The sequence below is a fragment of the Tripterygium wilfordii genome, chromosome 19, assembly GCF_013401445.1.
Source record: "Tripterygium wilfordii isolate XIE 37 chromosome 19, ASM1340144v1, whole genome shotgun sequence".
NCBI classification, from domain to species: domain Eukaryota; kingdom Viridiplantae; phylum Streptophyta; class Magnoliopsida; order Celastrales; family Celastraceae; genus Tripterygium; species Tripterygium wilfordii.
The window spans coordinates 13,912,737-13,931,726 of record NC_052250.1 but is presented as its reverse complement, the minus strand read 5'-3'; the positions used below and the strand labels follow the sequence as shown (position 1 = coordinate 13,931,726).

General features: G+C 36.2%; 5 protein-coding genes across 5 annotated transcripts in view; all 5 read right to left on the bottom strand.

Moving 5' to 3' along the window:
- Positions 1–3,637, bottom strand: part of LOC119985752 — a 31,675-nt gene extending 28,038 nt beyond the window's left edge. The window contains exon 1 of the mRNA XM_038830130.1: positions 2,794–3,637. The gene's annotated coding sequence lies outside the window, so the exon portion shown is untranslated. The remainder of the gene's footprint in view (positions 1–2,793) is intronic.
- Positions 1,023–2,444, bottom strand: LOC119985755. Its single transcript, XM_038830133.1, has 5 exons — positions 2,404–2,444; positions 2,220–2,314; positions 1,904–2,111; positions 1,455–1,797; positions 1,023–1,369 (listed from the first exon to the last, which is right to left on the bottom strand). Exons 3-5 carry the CDS (start codon positions 2,065–2,067, stop codon positions 1,187–1,189), a joined length of 690 nt encoding a protein of 229 aa, XP_038686061.1. The 5' UTR covers positions 2,068–2,111; positions 2,220–2,314; positions 2,404–2,444; the 3' UTR covers positions 1,023–1,186.
- Positions 3,638–3,780: 143 nt separating the features above from the next.
- LOC119985759 (WD repeat-containing protein 91-like) lies at positions 3,781–11,334 on the bottom strand. The gene is made up of 9 exons (XM_038830136.1): positions 10,793–11,334; positions 9,557–10,121; positions 9,021–9,172; positions 8,285–8,360; positions 8,056–8,164; positions 7,757–7,869; positions 7,565–7,623; positions 5,840–5,948; positions 3,781–4,064 (listed from the first exon to the last, which is right to left on the bottom strand). Exons 4-9 carry the CDS (start codon positions 8,303–8,305, stop codon positions 3,921–3,923), a joined length of 555 nt encoding a protein of 184 aa, XP_038686064.1. The 5' UTR covers positions 8,306–8,360; positions 9,021–9,172; positions 9,557–10,121; positions 10,793–11,334; the 3' UTR covers positions 3,781–3,920.
- Positions 11,335–11,721: 387 nt separating this feature from the next.
- On the bottom strand, positions 11,722–12,833 carry LOC119985762 (F-box protein At2g32560-like). Its single transcript, XM_038830141.1, has 2 exons — positions 12,557–12,833; positions 11,722–12,455 (listed from the first exon to the last, which is right to left on the bottom strand). Exons 1-2 carry the CDS (start codon positions 12,816–12,818, stop codon positions 12,406–12,408), a joined length of 312 nt encoding a protein of 103 aa, XP_038686069.1. The 5' UTR covers positions 12,819–12,833; the 3' UTR covers positions 11,722–12,405.
- A 478-nt stretch (positions 12,834–13,311) lies between these two features.
- On the bottom strand, positions 13,312–17,874 carry LOC119985757. The gene is made up of 8 exons (XM_038830135.1): positions 17,810–17,874; positions 17,644–17,716; positions 15,588–15,716; positions 15,071–15,436; positions 14,841–14,986; positions 14,632–14,764; positions 13,814–13,937; positions 13,312–13,686 (listed from the first exon to the last, which is right to left on the bottom strand). Exons 3-8 carry the CDS (start codon positions 15,707–15,709, stop codon positions 13,495–13,497), a joined length of 1,083 nt encoding a protein of 360 aa, XP_038686063.1. The 5' UTR covers positions 15,710–15,716; positions 17,644–17,716; positions 17,810–17,874; the 3' UTR covers positions 13,312–13,494.
- Positions 17,875–18,990: the final 1,116 nt, after the last annotated feature.

The following is an 18,990-nucleotide window of genomic DNA, read 5'->3' as shown; positions in this document are numbered from 1 at the left end:
CTGCCCTGTGTGTTAGAGAGTCTTCAAGACTCTGTTTTATGTAAGTAGTTTATCTCCTTGTGTTTTCTATCAATGAAATTCCTTCTATGCGTTTGGCTTTTCTACCCCTTTTTCAATTTCTCGACAGTGTTGTACAATATGTGGGAAATGGTTGATCTAAGGTAATTGCTAATGCAGATTATTGATTAATTCGCACAGTTTTGTTGGAATTTTTCTTCTCCTTGTGATGCTTATTGTGCTTGCATGCTTTCGAGACTAAATCAAGATGAAACCCAAGTTCCACCATTATTGACTTGCGCTTCTGCAAAACATTGTTTTTGAAAATTGCACTATTTTCAAATATAATAATATGACCGAGTGGCTGATCTTGTAAAGGAGGTCAAACGTCCAAACTCCAAAGGAACATGAGCCACTGAGGTGATGTAGATGTACTGATGTGGCTAATACAGTTTGACACGGTTCTTAACTGATGACCCATGGATCAGAGATACTAGTCATAAATAACTACGGCCCATATTAAAGACTCCCATTGTGGGCAAGGGTCAAGAATAATAGATAGTATGCACGCATACAAACCTTATATCCACATAATATAAACCTTATATTCACATAATATAATTGCAGAGAGGCTGATTCTATTAACAGAGTTCATAGATATGATGTATACTTGTATCAGACTAATATTACTTAAATGTGTTCCTTTATATGGTTTTTAATGTAATCACTTATTTTGCTCTATTTCGCTTCGAACCTTTTGATGTTTTATTGTCTTGGTCACTTAATTGAGGAGAAGCCGAAACCAATTTCTTCATTTTAATTCAAGTTGGGATGTCTCTGCTTGCAATACCAAGGGTGGTACTGGTAAGATAACCATGATGATTTTTGGTTCCCAAAGAGCCCAGCAATCTTGCAACTGCGCAATGCTGGGCCCCTGGCCCTGTCAAGGATCTTTGGGTAACCACTGACCCTGTTACCCGAAAAGATAGACAACATATGAAGATGACTAGCAAAATACACAAACATCTTGATTCAAATATTGTTTGCAATGGCTAATGAGTCGTAAGATAACTAGGAAGCACAAGAAGAATAACAAAATACATCAAGATCCACAAAGGAGAGGAGCCAAATCATAAAACTTAGCTGCTGATTCAACACAAGTTTTCGTATTAAATTTGGAATCTTCAATCTAGACTAGAAAACTTACTTCGACTCTGCCAGATATAGGCCAGTGCATTGCAGATGTTTCAAAATCCATAGCAGGTAAAGGCCACTTCATTATAGATGCCCCTCGAGCTAACGCGGCAATGTGACATGGGAATATTTCATGCACCAACTCCACAAGCATGTCAACCCTTTTCAATTCAGCTTCCTGCTACCAACAAAAAAAATAATCACAAATGAGATTATTGTGGTTAAGACGAGTAAAGGGTAGTGTCCTAAAAGAAGACATTTACCTCGTGGTGTTCTTCAAAAATCACAAAACTGCGGTACATTTCTCTTATGTTTGCAATGCAACGCTTCATCTCGACATCTTCCGCATTTTCCCCCCAAAAGGACATGTCTTTTTTCTTCATAAAATTGTTCGAACCATCTCTCTTCCAGCTCTCATCTGCCATTAATCGATAATATAGACTTAACAGTTTTTTATCCCAATCCTTCCCAAAAGCATCTTTAGTCTCCTCACAATAAACAACATATTTTTCAGATCCATCAAAGAGTTCATATAAGCGCTCAATCAATTCCATGAGCTCAACCTTCGATGCAAACACCACATTGTAATACCATTCAGTAGGAAGTCTGCAATCAAATGATGAAAAATATATAGCATTGTCGAAAGAAAATATCTAAAATGGCAAGAGAGAAACATAGTTGTACTTACCTAATTGTATATCGTTTTACTTACCTAGTTGTATATCGTTCGATGTTACGGTTACAACTTAATTCCAGATTTCGACAACTATCAGTGAAAGTCTTCAAGAAAAGGTCAAATTCTGCTTCTGGACCAGCCCCAATACGAGATAGACTCATGATCTCCAGCAAAAGAGTCTTCAACTTTGTGCGTATCATAAGTTCATCAATTTGATACTTATCTGCACCCACCTCGTTAAAAGCTTGCACATAAGAGCATAAAAAACGACTAGAGATGTTAGAAACAACTGACCTTGTACGTCAAATGTCACAAACTTAGCCAACAAATCAATAGCAAAAAGGTTACGAACCAATATAATACACCTCCTCTACGAAAATATAGTCAAGCTCATAACGACAGCTTACATGTGATGCCAACAGGAGCAAAGCAGATGAAATTAAATCCCTAAACATGAGGGGAAAGAAAAGAGAAATTATTAAGAGAGACCAAATTAAGAGAAGATGATCAAGCAGAAGTAATGCAATAAAACTAACCTTATCACAGATTTAAGATATTCTGATATGAATAAAGTACTTGGTCCACTGAGTTTGCCTTGGGATATGGATGTTTTCAAGGGACACCCAACCCTTATGTGACTAAACCAAGATAACACAAAGAATATTCTGATTTCACTCGAAAGGGACCTAGCGGGCGAGGACCATATGCGAAAATATATCTCCTTAGAGCCCTTTTCACCACTTCTGCTTGCTCAAAAGTTTCAAACCTCTGAACGTGACAAGTTTTGAACACTTCTCTGCCGCGAACACGATATACATGAGCTTCGATTTCCTGCTTGATGCAACTTTCAACCTCAAAATCATAACTAAACCTCATTTCAAGCTGTAATCCAAGATGGGCAAAAAGAAACACGTTTTGTGAGAAATCTCAAATGCAAAGGCTTTAATTTATGTAACTGAATACTAAGACTCAAAACTGATTTTACCAAATATCCAAACAGAGCTAAAACGATGAAAAGATAATAGAGAAATCCCACACTACAAATCTGTGGTATGATATACAATTCAAATATGCCAATTTATAAAATCTTCTCAATAAAGAGAGATTCATTTTCAGTGAGATAGTTAACAGAAAAAATAAACCAAGACAACCAACTGGAAAACAAAAATTCAAGGACATGTAGTCTTTTAAACGAAACCACTCAAACAGGACAAAGCAAAGAACTCGAAACCTGAAATACAAAAGCCAAAAACTAAAACTGATAACATACAATATTAGCCTACTCTAAGAGGCTATTGATGTCCCTTACAAGCCAGAAAAATCATGCACGTGAAAACAAATCAAAACCCATAACAGATGGCATTGCGGAAACTGTAGGAAACCAGAAGCAATGCAAAAGGCAGAGTGCCTTAAAGAGATTGCTGTAAACAGATCCGTCGGATTTCTATCTGAATAGTGAATACCCTAAACAGACATAATGCATTAATCCAACTTTGCAACCTCCAGCCATCATGGAAAATTATGGGAATTTCTAATCTTAACCCTCTTTTATACTATTCCCTCGAAACTTTTTCAGATACAATCATTTCATATCATTCTCTCAGGAAGACGTTAATATCTGAAAATTATCTCATATCATTTTGTAAGGAAGACAGTAATTTTAAATTTTCAGGGTAAATAAACGCAAAATCACTAAAAATAGATGGACGAAATTTCAATCAAAAAACTTGATCAAACCAAAACACAACAGTAGACCATGGAAGTGTATCGCCTTTAGGTGTTCAGTTCTTCAATGTTATCCACATATTGAATAAAAGACCATGGAAGTGTATCGCCTTTGTTTTTCTCTACTAAAGGCGATACACTTCCATGGTCTTTTATTCAATATGTGGATAACATTGAAGAACTGAACACCTACAATTGGTCCAGGGCAATAGCAAGTAACTTGATTGAATCAATCAAGAAATTCAAAATGAACCCTAGGAAGGGTACAGGTTGTGCCACCGTGATAACGGTAATAGTATAATGAATATCATTTGCATTGTATTTTCATTTAATATCTTTTGGTAATTGAATAACAAGTTTTATTTTCCTTTTGCAATACTGTCAAGAAAATACGCAATGTTGGGTGCCAATCCACAGTTGTTATGGCTGCATTATGTGCAAGCGTTTTCATTTCCTCCAAGGGCCCTCGAACCTGATAGAAGTCCATACAATAAGGGAAATGTTATATGGAGTATCTATATTGCTACCCAGAAGCTGCACAACCATGAGGATGTTGATCAATGGTGATTATAGATCAGCGATCCTCGTGTTTTGGGTGAGCGTGTATCATTTCATTTAGTAGACCATGACAAACTATATATATGAAGTATGCATAAGAAAAACTCATTCAGTGCAATATTTTGAATTTAATATACCTGACTGTAATATGAAAATAAAAACTAATAGCATCTGCTATTCTATTTTATATAATGCACACAAGAACGTGGTCAAATAAATGGTTAAACCAATGAGAGATGATGACCTAAGCGCAGCCCCACAGGGGGCAGGGTTAAGATTAACAGAGATTTGCCAGGTTACAATGAAACTACAAACTATGGAGGAATTAAGTAAAAAGTTAGACAGCAAGCAGAACATGAAGGTTTATCTAGGATCACCATCATATAAGATACTTCAAGCACATTGATTGCATCACTCTTCCCAAGTTATTCGAAATCTTCAAGTGATCACGCCCTATAACCTATCATGTCCTGCTATGCAAGGGATAATGGCAAGGAGGTGAAAGAAAAATTATGGGGGTGACGATTGGTTGGCGGGTAACCCTTGCATCCAAAAATCACAAATCAATTCATACATTTCAGCCTGCCTATATGCACCCGCACAAACAACAGATCAGTCTAATCCACCGAAAATATTTTATTTATGTTTATTTCCTTGAGTTGAGTACACAACTTCCTTACACGTATAACTCGCCAACTAATAAGCTTTAGTGAAAGGAAACTTTAATCTTGTGGACTGGATTGTGCCTTTAAATATTATCTTTTTGCTATGAAAGCAAACGATTGGAAACTGGCAGAGCTTAATGGTTTTTTTGACATCATTTTAAAGAATCTAAATATTAACATGGAGTATTGCCTCATGTTGGAAGTGCCCTAGTTGGTGGCACCTTCCTAGTAAAATCCTGTTATCAAACCCTTTGCAAGAAATTTTAGGAAGAAAAGACAAACTTCCAATGGCAGGACATTTGAAAACAAAGAGGGCATTTTTTTTTTTAATTATGGAAGACGAGTGTGAGAAAATTTCTAACTGTTGATAGCCTAGGAAGAGACATCTTAGACCGATAGGAGAAATTGGGATGATCAGTTATGTTAGAGTATCGCGTTTGATGGATGCACTAAAATTCATGAAAAACTATAACGGACGATACTGGATGAGGAAGAGCCACTTTCAAAGAGTAGAAAGGAATTGTAATAGATTCTTATTCGTTCCTTATGGATTCATATTGTTTGGGATAAAGGCTTCAAGGAATCTCCTTTGAATACTATAATGGATAAGTAATTAAACCTTTCACTTTGGCTCAGTGGGAATATATCCGGTTGTAAATGAAAAACAAGTTACTAATTGTTATTGGCGCCATATCAGTTCTCGGGTTGAAAGTTGACACTCAATTAGAATTTCCGTGACAAACTTTTTATTCTTGAAAAATGCAACAAAAGTATATGGTTCGTTTAGTCCATTAAACAATTTAACAAATCCCCTGATCCGACCAGTGAACATCCCTAACAACTACTTTCCATAAACAGAGAGACGGGTTTCAAAAGCCATTAATTCAGCAACAGTCAAAAAACTGGACAGTCCAGACAAAACTTTTTATCAGTTTTTACATAAAGACAACCGCATAACATGACATGAGCCTGTGGACATGGATGCATATATTTACATGCATAGAGACAAGGGAGGGGGATTCACCTGATATATTGGTGCTTTAACTGAACTAGATGTTACCAATAATCTTCTACCATGAGCATCCAAAGCCATTTCATGTCTACAATATCTTGAGGCCTTGGGGTCAAAAAATCTACAAAAAGCAACAAACATAGTAACCAACCTGCTACTCTTATCAAGTCATGCAAAAACATTTCAAATGCAGCAATAGCATTGCCAAGTAAATAAATACGTGTTTATTATAATATTAATAATAATTATTATTATTATTACTTTTCACTTGTGTCGACAAGGGGACTGGTGTTTATACGCCTAAATAAATATCTAGTAGGTTCTTAAAAATTATGTCCACAACCAAAGGCTAAATTAATTACGTTCTTATATTAGCTATATATCCAGGTATCACATCCAAAACCATTAGCAATATGCTGATTCTTATTGAACTAAAAGCCTAGCTATAGCCTGATACAGCCTTCTAAGAGGCTTAAATTCGCCTATAATGATTATAATTACTCACCGACCACAATCACTTGAGAGAAAGGACGATCATGTAGATAATTTTTTGTTTTGAGCAAGAAACGAAAGGATGATGACAATGATGAGATGTTATTATACTTTATTCACATTCACTAATCTAATAACTCTGCACAAAAAGTTTGTCATTTTTCCTGGACATCAACTTTCTGCTTCTTTGCTTCTTTTCTTTTAAAATTGGAGAAAGTGTCAATATTTTCTTTCAATAACACCACTTATTCTTGATTACAAGAAAAGGATAGAAAAAGAAGGGGAAGAAGGAAGACTAACCAAATAAAGAAAGGGAAGAAAAAAAAAGGAACCTGAAGAGTACGCCAGCATTGGCAAAAATATAGTACAATGCCATTAAAACAATAAACATTGTATACCTTGCATTTCAAAAAAGTTTCAACAAATGTGGAATTCCATGAGGCATGCATTTCTGCGAATGTTGGCCATTCATCCAGGTACAAAATTTAGACGACAAACTTAAGAAAAAAAGGCAAATCAACAAGAACAAACTATTGGTGTGTTTGGTAGAGCGGATAGATTGATTTTCAATGCTAACGGAAATGCTGTGGGAAATATACTGAGCTTAAAGCTGTGGGATATGTTGTGAGGTATTTGGCGACCTAAAAATTGATGCTAGCGGAAAACATGTTGAATTAAAGTATTATAATATTAGATTTTATGATTTTTATATTAAAATTAATTTTTAAATTTACTATTAGATTAATATAATAAATATAATTTTATTGAAATTAATTTTAAGCATAAAATCTCTTAAAAGTTAATATTCATATATTTTATTATAAAAATATTAATTTAAAAATGGGTCCCACATTTTAAAATATTAATAAATTATTTAAATTGGGACCCACATGTTATTTTTAAAGTTTAAACAAATAAACTATTGTTTTATTATAAACAGTGGGGCCACGTTGGGCCCCACATTAACCTTTAAAATAAAATATTTAACTACAAACAGTGGGGCCACTGCGGGCCCACGTTAACTTTTTTTTAAAAAAAATTTGTCAACGTTTCCGCCTCAGAAGCTCCGATCCGGACAGCGGTTCCGCCTGAGCCGCTGTGCTGTTTGGTGCAGCGTTGGACGCCAGCGGACTGCACAGTGGATCCGCCTTGTCCGACGCAGCACCAAACAGGCGGTAAGAATTAGCAAGCAATTTGATATTAGCTCAATGGAAAAAATATGAATTACAGAGCATTGCAAAGTACCTCCGACAGTCTCTTGACCAAAGGACCTGACCTGGATTTTGCAAGCTCCATTCAAATACCTGAAAATTGAAACCATATAACCCGTTCCTTGATATTATATTCAGCATAATGTAGCAAAGTATATTTGGGTTATCCATTAATTTACTGAAGAAAGTTCACACAAAAACAAGTAAAAGGAATAAAGGCACTTGCCCTCCCATCTAACCCCAAACTGAAAATGCTTGTTTCATCAGTCCCGAAAAGAATCGAGCTTATAGCAGAATCATGTGCAGGCCAGCCAGTAATTTGTAGACCTGCAGACATGTCTTTGGCAAGTTAAGGTGAATGCAGATCAGTGTCCTTCCATGAATATAAGCGTAATCACCCATGATAAACAAGAGAGCCTTAATCCCACCCCCACCCGCCTCTCTTATCCCTCCTATTTTTTGGCTAAAATTTCAGCTACCTAACTGGGGATATATCGAACCAGGCCCTATATATAAAAAGGATACCAAACATGTGGATCATTCCATCAGTTGCAGAGGCCGCCAAAATCTTTCCATTGTGATTGAAGCAGAGGGAGGTAATTGCTGGTGGATCTTCACCAAGAGGAAGAACCGTCTTCAATAAAGTAGACAAATCATCAAGGTATGATTGATGATCACCCAATCAAGCTAGCAACTAAAGTTTTCCTACTCAGCATAACACACAGATAAATTTTTAGGACAAACAAGCATATACCATGGCTTTCCAAGTCTTCATATTCCATACAGTCAATGATGCAAATCCCAAAGTGTCAATGTAGCTTGAGCCATTCCTGCAGAGGTTATTACAACCCAATAATTATTTGCGCCCAAATGGGAAGCAAAAGAGAACAATAAGAGAATGTAAATATCAAAACACATAAAAAAAACAATAGGGAAATACTCAAAATAAATGCAGTATGAACCGAGATCCTGACTATTGTCCGGCATTACCATATCTCATAAATCTTTGGAAAATAAGGTTTGATTTAGTCTTCTAAAAAGAAGGACAAGGCAACTGCTATTGGGGCGTTTAGAAATGGTGCCTTAGAATATTGTTGTCAAGAGGCCATGAGGTGTCAAAAGAGGTAATAACTGTTCATTTAATTTCAGTAAACATGACACATGAAAAACGAAAGAGAACATCAAGGTACACTCAGAAGAAGGATAAAGGTCAGATGGAAACACGAGAGAGAAGGGTCTTTAAAGTCATACCTCCAACGGGGAAAAACAACTACCATAATCTTTTTAATAAAATTTGAACCTAAGACCAGCTTCAAGCTGAACCACAGCTTTTTACCATTCAAGCTCATCATCCAGAGAAGAACCAAGCCATCATAAGCTCTACTTTGGGAAGCTTTTTTATCTTCCGTCCTTTGCATTCATGTTTTAACCACTCTAACCAGGGATGATAGCACATTACAACTTATACGTAGGCAACAGTCAACAGGTACCTGTTGGATCTCTTTCAAGAGATCTAGCATCCTTCCTCCTTTGCACCGGGTGCTGAGACATCTTGACAGAGTGTGCGTCGCATATTCCACTATGATGCAATTCCTCTTCAATATCAATGGCAAAGGCGGCAGCTCCTTGACTAAGAGCATATCTAGAATCTATCAAGGCTGAAAGAACCTATGAATATGTATGCAAGGACAAGGAGAAAAAATAAACGAACACTTTGCTGAAATCATTTAGCTCAATTTACAGTGTCTCACAGCAAAGATAATCTACTGAAAAACATGTAAACCTCGACTCATATCATTTGTGCATTGACATATGGGTACTGCACCTATCTAGTGGACTTTGAAGACAATATTTATAAAAGGGTAAATTAGGATGAGGAATATTCTAAGAAAGATAAGAGTCTAGAATGGCAGGAAGGAAACACATCATAAAGAAAGAAAGATAAAAACAAGAAAAAAGACACCAGAAACTGCCTTTCTACAGTTACTTTAGGCTGATAAACACGTAGTCTACGATGGAAGGATACTCTCTTATTCCTAATACGCTGTTATGATTCTCCATGGTGTACATAAAACAGCTTTTATATGATCCCATGGAAAGGCCTCCCCCACCAGCTTCAGTGCCGCTGTTGCCCCAGAGGTAAATATGCATTTGTAGTCTCTTGGAGATGCATTGAAGTACTCAAGTACCTGCATCAAAAAAGAAAGATATCCGCATATCCTTGTAGTAACAGGGCAACAAAACATAAAACAATGTCAGAAGTGGCCAAACTCGAGTCGCTTTGGCTGTCTATCTTAAATTAAGATAGCACTTGATGGCACATAATTGAGAATAGTCCCAAGATGAAAACTTCTACCTTTCCACCAATGAATTTTAAAAGGGTGTTTTCAAAACTTCCTTCAAACAATGTTCACTGAGCGACATACTACCAAGGTCCCAAAAATTTAGTTTATCCAAACATAACATGAAAAGATATAGCATATAGCGGATACGAGGATTTCCGCAAACACTAGACGTGAGGTCTTTTAAAATTGCCTCCATCTGCAATTCAGAGTACAATGTTGCTCCAGCATGGTCCAAGTACACAGTACCTACAATTTGTAAATACAATGGAAACAGTCAAAAGAAAATCATTATGCCCTCCGCTAGGCAACCGACTGAAACAAACTAGGAAAAAACTAATATCTCGAACCGAGTATGATGAGTTTCTACTATAAAGTTCAAGAATTTGAAGCAGAATCCAAGATGATGTATTGTAATCCCTGACTCATCCACCGCATTCGACAAATAAGTAAAATTTCCCATATTCTTCATTTAAATCAACACAACATAAAAACAAATACTACTCCAATCGACGAAAATTAAGAAACGTTAATTGTCTTAGTGTATGTAGTCAGTTCTTACTACAGTATGTAAAGTTTACTGTGATCAATGAAATCAATGATTTGGGTGCGAATCCATAGCTGGCTGCATCAACTAATCATTCACATTGCCCCTTACTATCTTCTTAATTAATTTTCTCATTAACCAAACAAAACCCATGTGAAACCACAAGCAGCTCAATATTCCATTACTGAATTTCAAACGAGACAGCAAAGCACAAATAATTAGAAGGAGAAAGATAAGGCTCAACAACGATTTGATGAATTAAAATTCAGATTCGATTGAAACCGAAACTAAATTCTTTCTCAAACTTTCTCGGTAAACGAACAAGGATTAAAAATTACGACTGGAATCAGAGAAACATTAAGAGCTAACGGACCATTTTGCAATCGCTTGAACTCGGTTGCTCGTATTTCATCGATAGACTTGGGTCCGTTCGGGTAGCCGTAATCTTCCCCATACTCCTTCAAGAACCCTTCCTTGTCCATCTCCAACTCTCCCGAAAAGTCTGAATCAAATGTTCAGTCTGAAAGTCACAGAGAGAGATTATTCGACAGAACAAAATTCGGGACTTTATACCCCCAGAAAAAGTGTGTCCAACCCTAAACTCATGGGCCGGCCCCCCTTTATATCCATCTAGGAATCAAAAGTAAAACCTAATTTTAATCAATCTCGGAAAACTCTCCCGTCCAGAACCGTTCGAGCGTAAATGGCCGCTCAATCCTCGGAGGATGCAGCTTCCGTCTCCGCAGCCTTATTATAATCCGCTAGATCTCCTGTGGCCGCTCGAGCGGTCCTATGCTTGACCTGGACGCTCGATCTCCCATGGGGGCTCGATCGGTGACTGATGCAGCCCCTGTTGCACGAGCTATATCGTGTGGAGACTGAGCGGCGATGAGTGCTTGAGCGGCCTGCCCCGGACTGATACAAATTAAAGGAGAAATTGGGAAAAAGTAAAGGTTTAAGAATTTAATTAACAGTATCTGATACTGTTAATGGAAACAGTATATTAAAATTGGGCTTCTAATTCTTGATTTTCAATAATGATAATGTTTTACATTAGAATTGGTATTTTATATTGAATATCGTGGACCAAAAAGATTAGTTTCTTATCAACATGTTCAATCACAGAGCATTGTCAAAGAAATAAACATATTAATTAACAGTATCTGATACTTTTTACGGAAACAGTATCCGATACTGTTTCACTAAAAAGACACGTCACCAAACACAAAGAACAAACCCAGCAAGCCAATCATGAGAAATATTTCATAGATATATTTTTAAAATATTTATTCATACCTATTGTCCTATTCCTATTGGAGCTTCCAATTGGGCAAAGAAATGGTCCGAGCTTCCAACCAATCAAAACACACGCTGCTCAAATAGAAACGTAAACAGAGAGGCATAGACCCCAACAGAATAACAGAAGGAGAATGACATAATAATCGTAACAGAGAGTCAGTACGAACAAAAAAGGCATGCAACAGCATGAAGGAAAACAGATTGGAGCACCTCACTGAAAAAGCAGCTCAACGCGTCACATGCAGCAAGCTACGCAGAACAAAAAACTATCTGAAAATTGAGAAGAAAGCAACAGCACAAAAAGTTCCCAACCATTGTCAATAGACAAAGACCATTATTGGTAAGGCTAGCACATCTCGGCATCTCATATATGTCAATGTTGCAGAGCATAACTGAGGGGATGTTTTTTGTACCAGCTAAACAAAACAAAGGGGACTTGGATCATATTAAAATGAATTAGTGAAAAGAACAAATGATTGATGTGTTCTCCATGAGGATTCTTCAGCCACCATCAACTTTACATAGTAGAATATGAAACATAAATCACAGACTATAAATTGCAGCACCATTAGCATATTCAAGCTAGAAAAGGAAAGGAAAAAAAAAATCAGAGTACAAAGCACTTGAAAAGAAGCGGTCCTTGAGGAGAAACCCTACAGGGGTTTCAACTCCAGGTACTGGTGGAGCTTATTCAGGATCCCCTGGCTCGGCGAATTTACTTACGAATTGAGCCATTCCTGACCAAGAACAAATAACCAAAAAGTAGAGATATGATATGAGTCTAAAAAACCTCAAACCGGAAGAAAATTAGAAAAACCTGTGTATGGTGGCCATTTACTTTTCTCCGGAGGTGGCTTGTATTCCAACGGGGGTCGAGGATCAAAGAGCTTCAAGAGAAGTTGGATGACCTGAGCAGGGAACCAAAACTTGCCAGACTCGAGATCTAAATAGCAAGACATGATTGAATCAACAGGCAAATAACTCCTCTGCCTGCTGTTATTGTTGGTAGATCTTGCCCACCAAAAAAGCCAGACTATTGAGAGAAGCCTCATATACAAAGTGAGCTCAAATCCAAATGGACTTAATGGGCCCAAACACATCAATAAACAAAGCCCAAATCGATAATTTCCAACCAAGTCGGCAAAAGCATATCTTGTATTCTTGTGGAATTTTACCTCCTAAGTCACATTATCAGGTCAAATGATCAGATCAATGGTACAAAAAAAAGGGTGTCAGTGATTAATTGCTCTTTGTTCAGATTGCAGATAGTTTTCTGTTTAATTGGTTGAATGTACCCAATAACATAATATTGTGCTCGGTTTACGTAAACCTGCATCATATTCTCTTGTTTCAGGGAAATGAATACAAGGTGCAAGAAGAGACTACAAATTCATCATATCGGTTCTACCATTTTTTGCTACAAATTGAATACCCCTTGCCCCACTTAACTACAAGCGGAAAAAAAACACCGAATTAAAGTACACAGCATGGCTACTGAGACCAAGAAAAAGATTATAAAACAATGTATATGAACACAAATAACTAGTCTTAAGAAAAGAACATTAATAACTAGTGTTAAGAAAAGACCATAAGTAACTAGCAACTGCATGTGAACAGCTCATCAACTAAGCAACCTCAAGATACAGAAAGTCAACAGACAACATACACTCTCAATATTCATATGCATATAAAACGGGCAAAAATGCTCCGCAGTAAACAGAGGATAAATGTTTTGACATTAAAAATCTGGGACAGTGTACAAGAAGCTGTTGGTCCTTACTCAACTTCCACTGGATTAGGGGGGAAAAAATAATACGCTGGTGCATTTGGTTCATCAAAAGACATATTCAAATCCCACTTCATTGCAAATGCTCGTTCAGCTAATGCACCAATGAGGTACGGGAATATGTAATGGATGTAATCCACGACTTGCTCAGCGTCTTGAAGTTTGGGTTTGACCCCCATATTCTGTGACAGAAAATCACTTTTAACCAAATGAAAGAACAATATAAAGTAAAAGAAAGGGAATTATGTGCTTAAAGGTGATAAAATTGACAACACCAGGTGCCAGGTGGGACTAAGAAAAAGCAATCACCTCCAATTGTTGTTTCAAACGTTCAAAATTGAAGTACAAGTCCCTAATGGTCTCAATACATTTCTTCATACTGGTATCCGACACCCCTTTTGTATCATCAAAGCTGCTTGGTTTAGTAATATGCCTATTGAGATCGAGAAATAATGGAATATCAGGATGACTCCTCAATTTAGACTCCCAATCCTCCTCAAAAGAAAAAGAAGCCCAGACCAGGTTTCAAACACTAGTACACAACCACTTATTTCACACCAAAAGGAGACGCTCTTTCTGAAATAAAAAACAAGCAGCAAAAAAATATAAAAGATTAAAAAGTTTTCAGTTCCAAATGAGCATAATGAAGGCAATAATGGATCAGATCTAATATTTGAGCTCCAAATTTTGCACAACCATCAAAAGAATGATTTCTCTAGCTAATCATTTGCGTCACTAAAATGTGAGCTAAAGAAGAAAACAAGACCACCTTCATAATCCTGTCACAAGACAGATATTAATTATTCATCATTGCAGTTCACCATACATTGACATCTAATATAATTGCAGAAAAATATCGTAAATAATGTATTTTTCGAGAAACATAAAAGCCTTTACGTCAATGAACTTTTCAACATACATAGAAGCCTTTACGACAATAAAATCTGGCAAGCGACAAAAACCAACCTTAATCAGACTCAATTCGACAAAAAAGAATTGTAAATCAAATAAAAAAAAATAAACTCCCAATGTAATCAATTAAATCTCCCTCCACATATTATCCATGGTACAACAAATCTCCTGGTCAATGTATCAATGTAATATTATAAATTATAGACACTACTTACTCCAAAGTGAAATTCTTCAAAAAAAGGTCAAACTCAAATTTTGAACCACCATCAACATTGCATTTGCTATTGATCTCCTCAAAAAGTTTCTTCAATTCTTCACGCACTTCAACTTTGTCATCAATTAGACGCTCTGCAACCATATTGTTAAAATCTATGAACAATCAATAAGAGCATCAAAACCAACAAAAGGTATTAGAAATATAGACCTCGTAGGTCAAATCTCAAAAACTTGGCAAAAGTAGCACGATCCTGCATGCAAGTGCCATCATACTCCACTATGTAAATATTCTCCAGAGATAAGCGACAACGCAATTGTGTATCACTCAAAATCCAAACAGATCCAATTATATCCCTATATCAAGTACAAACAAATAAGAATTACTAAGATGTATAAGGAAGCAAAATAATTAATCTGAGGTACGGCATTATTACCAACCTTAAGATACTTTTATAGGATATAGATGGGAAAAAGACGTGTCCGTCATCGTAAAGAGTACAGGATTCATAGAGTTTTTCTCTGGATGGTCTGAAAAGAGCACCTTCCGTTAAGAAGGGAAGATACCATGAAGAATCTGCTTCCACTTGAAAGGGAAATGGCAAGTATGGTCCAAAGTGACCAAGCACTGTCAATAATATGTCACGTACCATCCATGCATTGTCTTCATCAGCAAACTTTGAAATACGGCACACACGAGTTTCTACAAATTCTGATGCATCAAGTAGCTCATGCCTTATATGACCAATGATCTTATCCTTGTCCTGATTGAGAGCATCAAAATCAAAATGAAGCTCCGTTTGAAACCTGTACTCCAAGATTGACAAAACCAAAAACAATTAGTAGTCAAGTAAATCCCAAGCTCAACATGCCAGTAGGGCAGTAACCTTCAAAACATAAAGCTGTGGTTGAAGATTGAGAAAGAGAAAAACTGATAGTAAAAGAGACAATACGGCACCATTGAAATTGTAAAGTTACTGGTAGATCACGTGGCTCATGCACCTTATCCTCGACCTGATAGAGATATTTTTTTCTTTTTTTGACCTGATAGAGATCTTCAGAATCAAAAAGAACCTCCATTTGATACCTGTACTCCAAGATTGACAAACCAATAACAATTAGTATTTAAGTATCCCAAGCTCAACATACCAGTAGAGCCGTACCTTCCAAACCATAAAGCTGTAGTTGAAGAATGCACAAAACCATCCCTTTAGGACTACTCTTTCAGAAAGCTTTATGCTTTAGATAATGGCAATTAACAGAAACAATAATCCGAACAAACAAAAAATGACGAAATCAAAATTGAAGAGCACATAATGTTGGCAAAAACCACTTAAAGATAAACCATCAAAGCACTCAAAACCCTAAAACTAAATTGATGGCATGAAAAAATGGCCTATCACTAACTCTCAATATCCATTAAAAGCAGGAAGTATTGAGCCAAACATGCATGTGAAACCACCAAAAACCTGAAACTGATGGCAATCAATGACTACCAATCCAAAATAATCAACACGAAATTGAAGACAACCAGGGGCAACGCAAGCAGCATCCAATCCAAAACCAACCAAGAACCAGGAACATTCCCGAGTTTTGAAGAAGTTCAAGGCTACGAGGACCACTATACTACATGGTAAAGAATGGTTGGAAAAATTTTTCCTACATAACCCCTGCTTGGGAGTGGGTCCAGAGGGAAATAGGGGTTGTTAATGACTAGAGTTAAATGAATGAGTTCCTTTGAAACAAAATTTCAAGCCCTTAAAGAAGAATCTTAAATAATGAAGGATTTCTAACCTATGATTCATAAAAAGAAATTTCCAAAAAGTCCATTTAAAGAAAAAATCTAAATCCTAACTTTAATACTGCCTTAAATGCCAACCATCTCAGTGCCACCTAAAATAGAACTTGGATCAATCAGATCAGAGTTACACAACTAAAATTTACTCATCATCAAGAAACTTTCGACACCTTAAATAAACCTGTCAACTCCTTCCCACTTCTTTTTTTATCAATATTTTCACAAGGAACACACGCTCCATTGTATTCCTCCTTTACTATTAGAGAGAAAAAAGAAGCGCTTGGGTAATACAATATAGAGGAATATCTTTCGGAACTCAAGTGCAAGAGAAAGATTCATAAACGAAGCTAGCTCAGGGAGTTCAAAATCTTCTCAATTAATTCATTTGCAATAATTCCACAGAGCAATATGGAATTTATAAGCACGAGCAATAACATATATATCCCTTCATTCTAGCACATGAATACAATGGCAGGACTAAACTTACTTATCACTCAAGATAGCCTTTACTCTTCTACCACCTCTTAGTTTCTCTTTTCATATTTGTAGTTATTCTCATGAATACAAGGTGCCCACCCATGCTCCAAGGAAAGTAATATCAGATATGATTCAAAACTTATCCTCAATGATATTGCCTATGTTACTATAAAGATACAGATATCTTCATTAACTATTCATTAAAAAAAAAGTCTCTGCTTCTAATTTGAGAGAAAAAAAATAGCATGTCATTAGGATCATAAACCTTCCCTTAAAATTTGAGATGCACAATTGATTTCAATTTAAATATAATCAGCTCTAAAGCTTTGCATAGAATACTTGCACCAGCCAAGTCTAACCAATCAATTGTATCTAAAGAGAGAGAGCCTCCCGCTAAACACATTCTTAATGCCATGGCAATGACAAATAATAAACTCATGGAAGCATAAAAAAAATATTTACTGAAGATAACAGCAACGGTAAAAGGAAAATATAATACGATAAAAACTATAAACAGGGTCTAAATTGAATCGGATTGGTATAACCGTATAAGAGGAGCGAAATCCAAAAAGGTAGACTATTGGATTCTGGATCTGTAGCAGTTTCTGGAAACTACAAAATCTCTGTCTTGCAAGAATATACATACTAATCGAAACAAAACCAAAAAAAAAAAAAAAAAAAAGCAATAACAATCGACAGCTCATGGAAGACAGGACGAAGATAATTATTGGAGACTCACAGAGTTTCAAATACCCCGGTTTCAACTGAAGAGGATTGATTCACAACGCGAGTTTTTGTACGAGCTGAAACACCTGACAAAGCAGAAAGCAAAGTGAGCGCACACACATAGAACAACAGAATTGAGAAAAAAAAAACGTTGGGAAAGAGCAGAAGAGACAATAAACAGATCTGAAAAGCGATGGGATTACGAAATACTTCACACACGCCGCTAGGGTTTTCGTCATCTCGATTTGCGTTTGGGATGGAATTCCAAACTTTTTCGGTTCAAGCTTGTATATAGAGGCACCGTACACGTGGCCCCGACACCCAGCTCCTTTAAATGAGAAGGGATGTACCGATAAAAAAACCCAAATCCAAATGCAATGCGTCTTTAGTTGTTGGGCCCAAACACATCAATAAACAAAAGTCCAACTTTATAATTTCCAAACAAATCAATAAGCAAAACCAAGCCCAAATTTATAATGTCGAAACAAATTAATAAACAAAAGCATATATATATATATATATATATATATATATATAGACACTTCATCCTTTTTTTTCCCTCCCAAACTTCAATGCTTTCTTTAGATTTTTTTAATTCTTATTATTTTGAAGGTATTTTAATATTTATTATGTTTTAATTGTTTTTTCATAATGATAACATATTTGATTTTCTATTTGTGTAGTCTTCTGACAACCGTTTAAATTATGCTAATTTAATAATTTAATGATTATCCTGTATCAGTATTAAATTATAATATAAATATAATTTATTACTATAGAAATCATAAATTTATTATTTTAAATTAAGATAATCATACAATATATAAAACTGTAAGACACTCATAAATATTTTCCCCTCCTAAAAGATAGAGAAAATGAGAAACATTGGCAGCATAGACTTTTAAGTAAGCAAATTGATACCCTTTATTGGAACCAATGCATAGCATGCACATGCATTCACCTTAACAGTAACACCGAGAGGGGTGCTTCCTGCAGGTTCAAAGTTGTAGTCCCATGAAATTGTCTCAGGGATTATTGTTCTGATCTCCGCATAAATGCAGGCACCCAGGGAATCAATAGACCTAACAAAATCCTCTAAACCATAAATCTTTTAATAGATTCAAACACAGCAACATGTCGATTCACCCAGTGCCAAATATCAACCTCCCGAACCCGTAATTTCGTCTCAAGACCTCAGTTGCCATATAGTAACTTAGTAAGGACTGCTCATAACCTCCGACAACCTCTCACCTGCTACAAAAATTTACCAATACCAGTTATGGTTGATATGGTAGTCTTGTGTAGCAAGGGTGTTGGAATAAACGTGCATACATATAATTAATGAATTAACAGTAGCAAT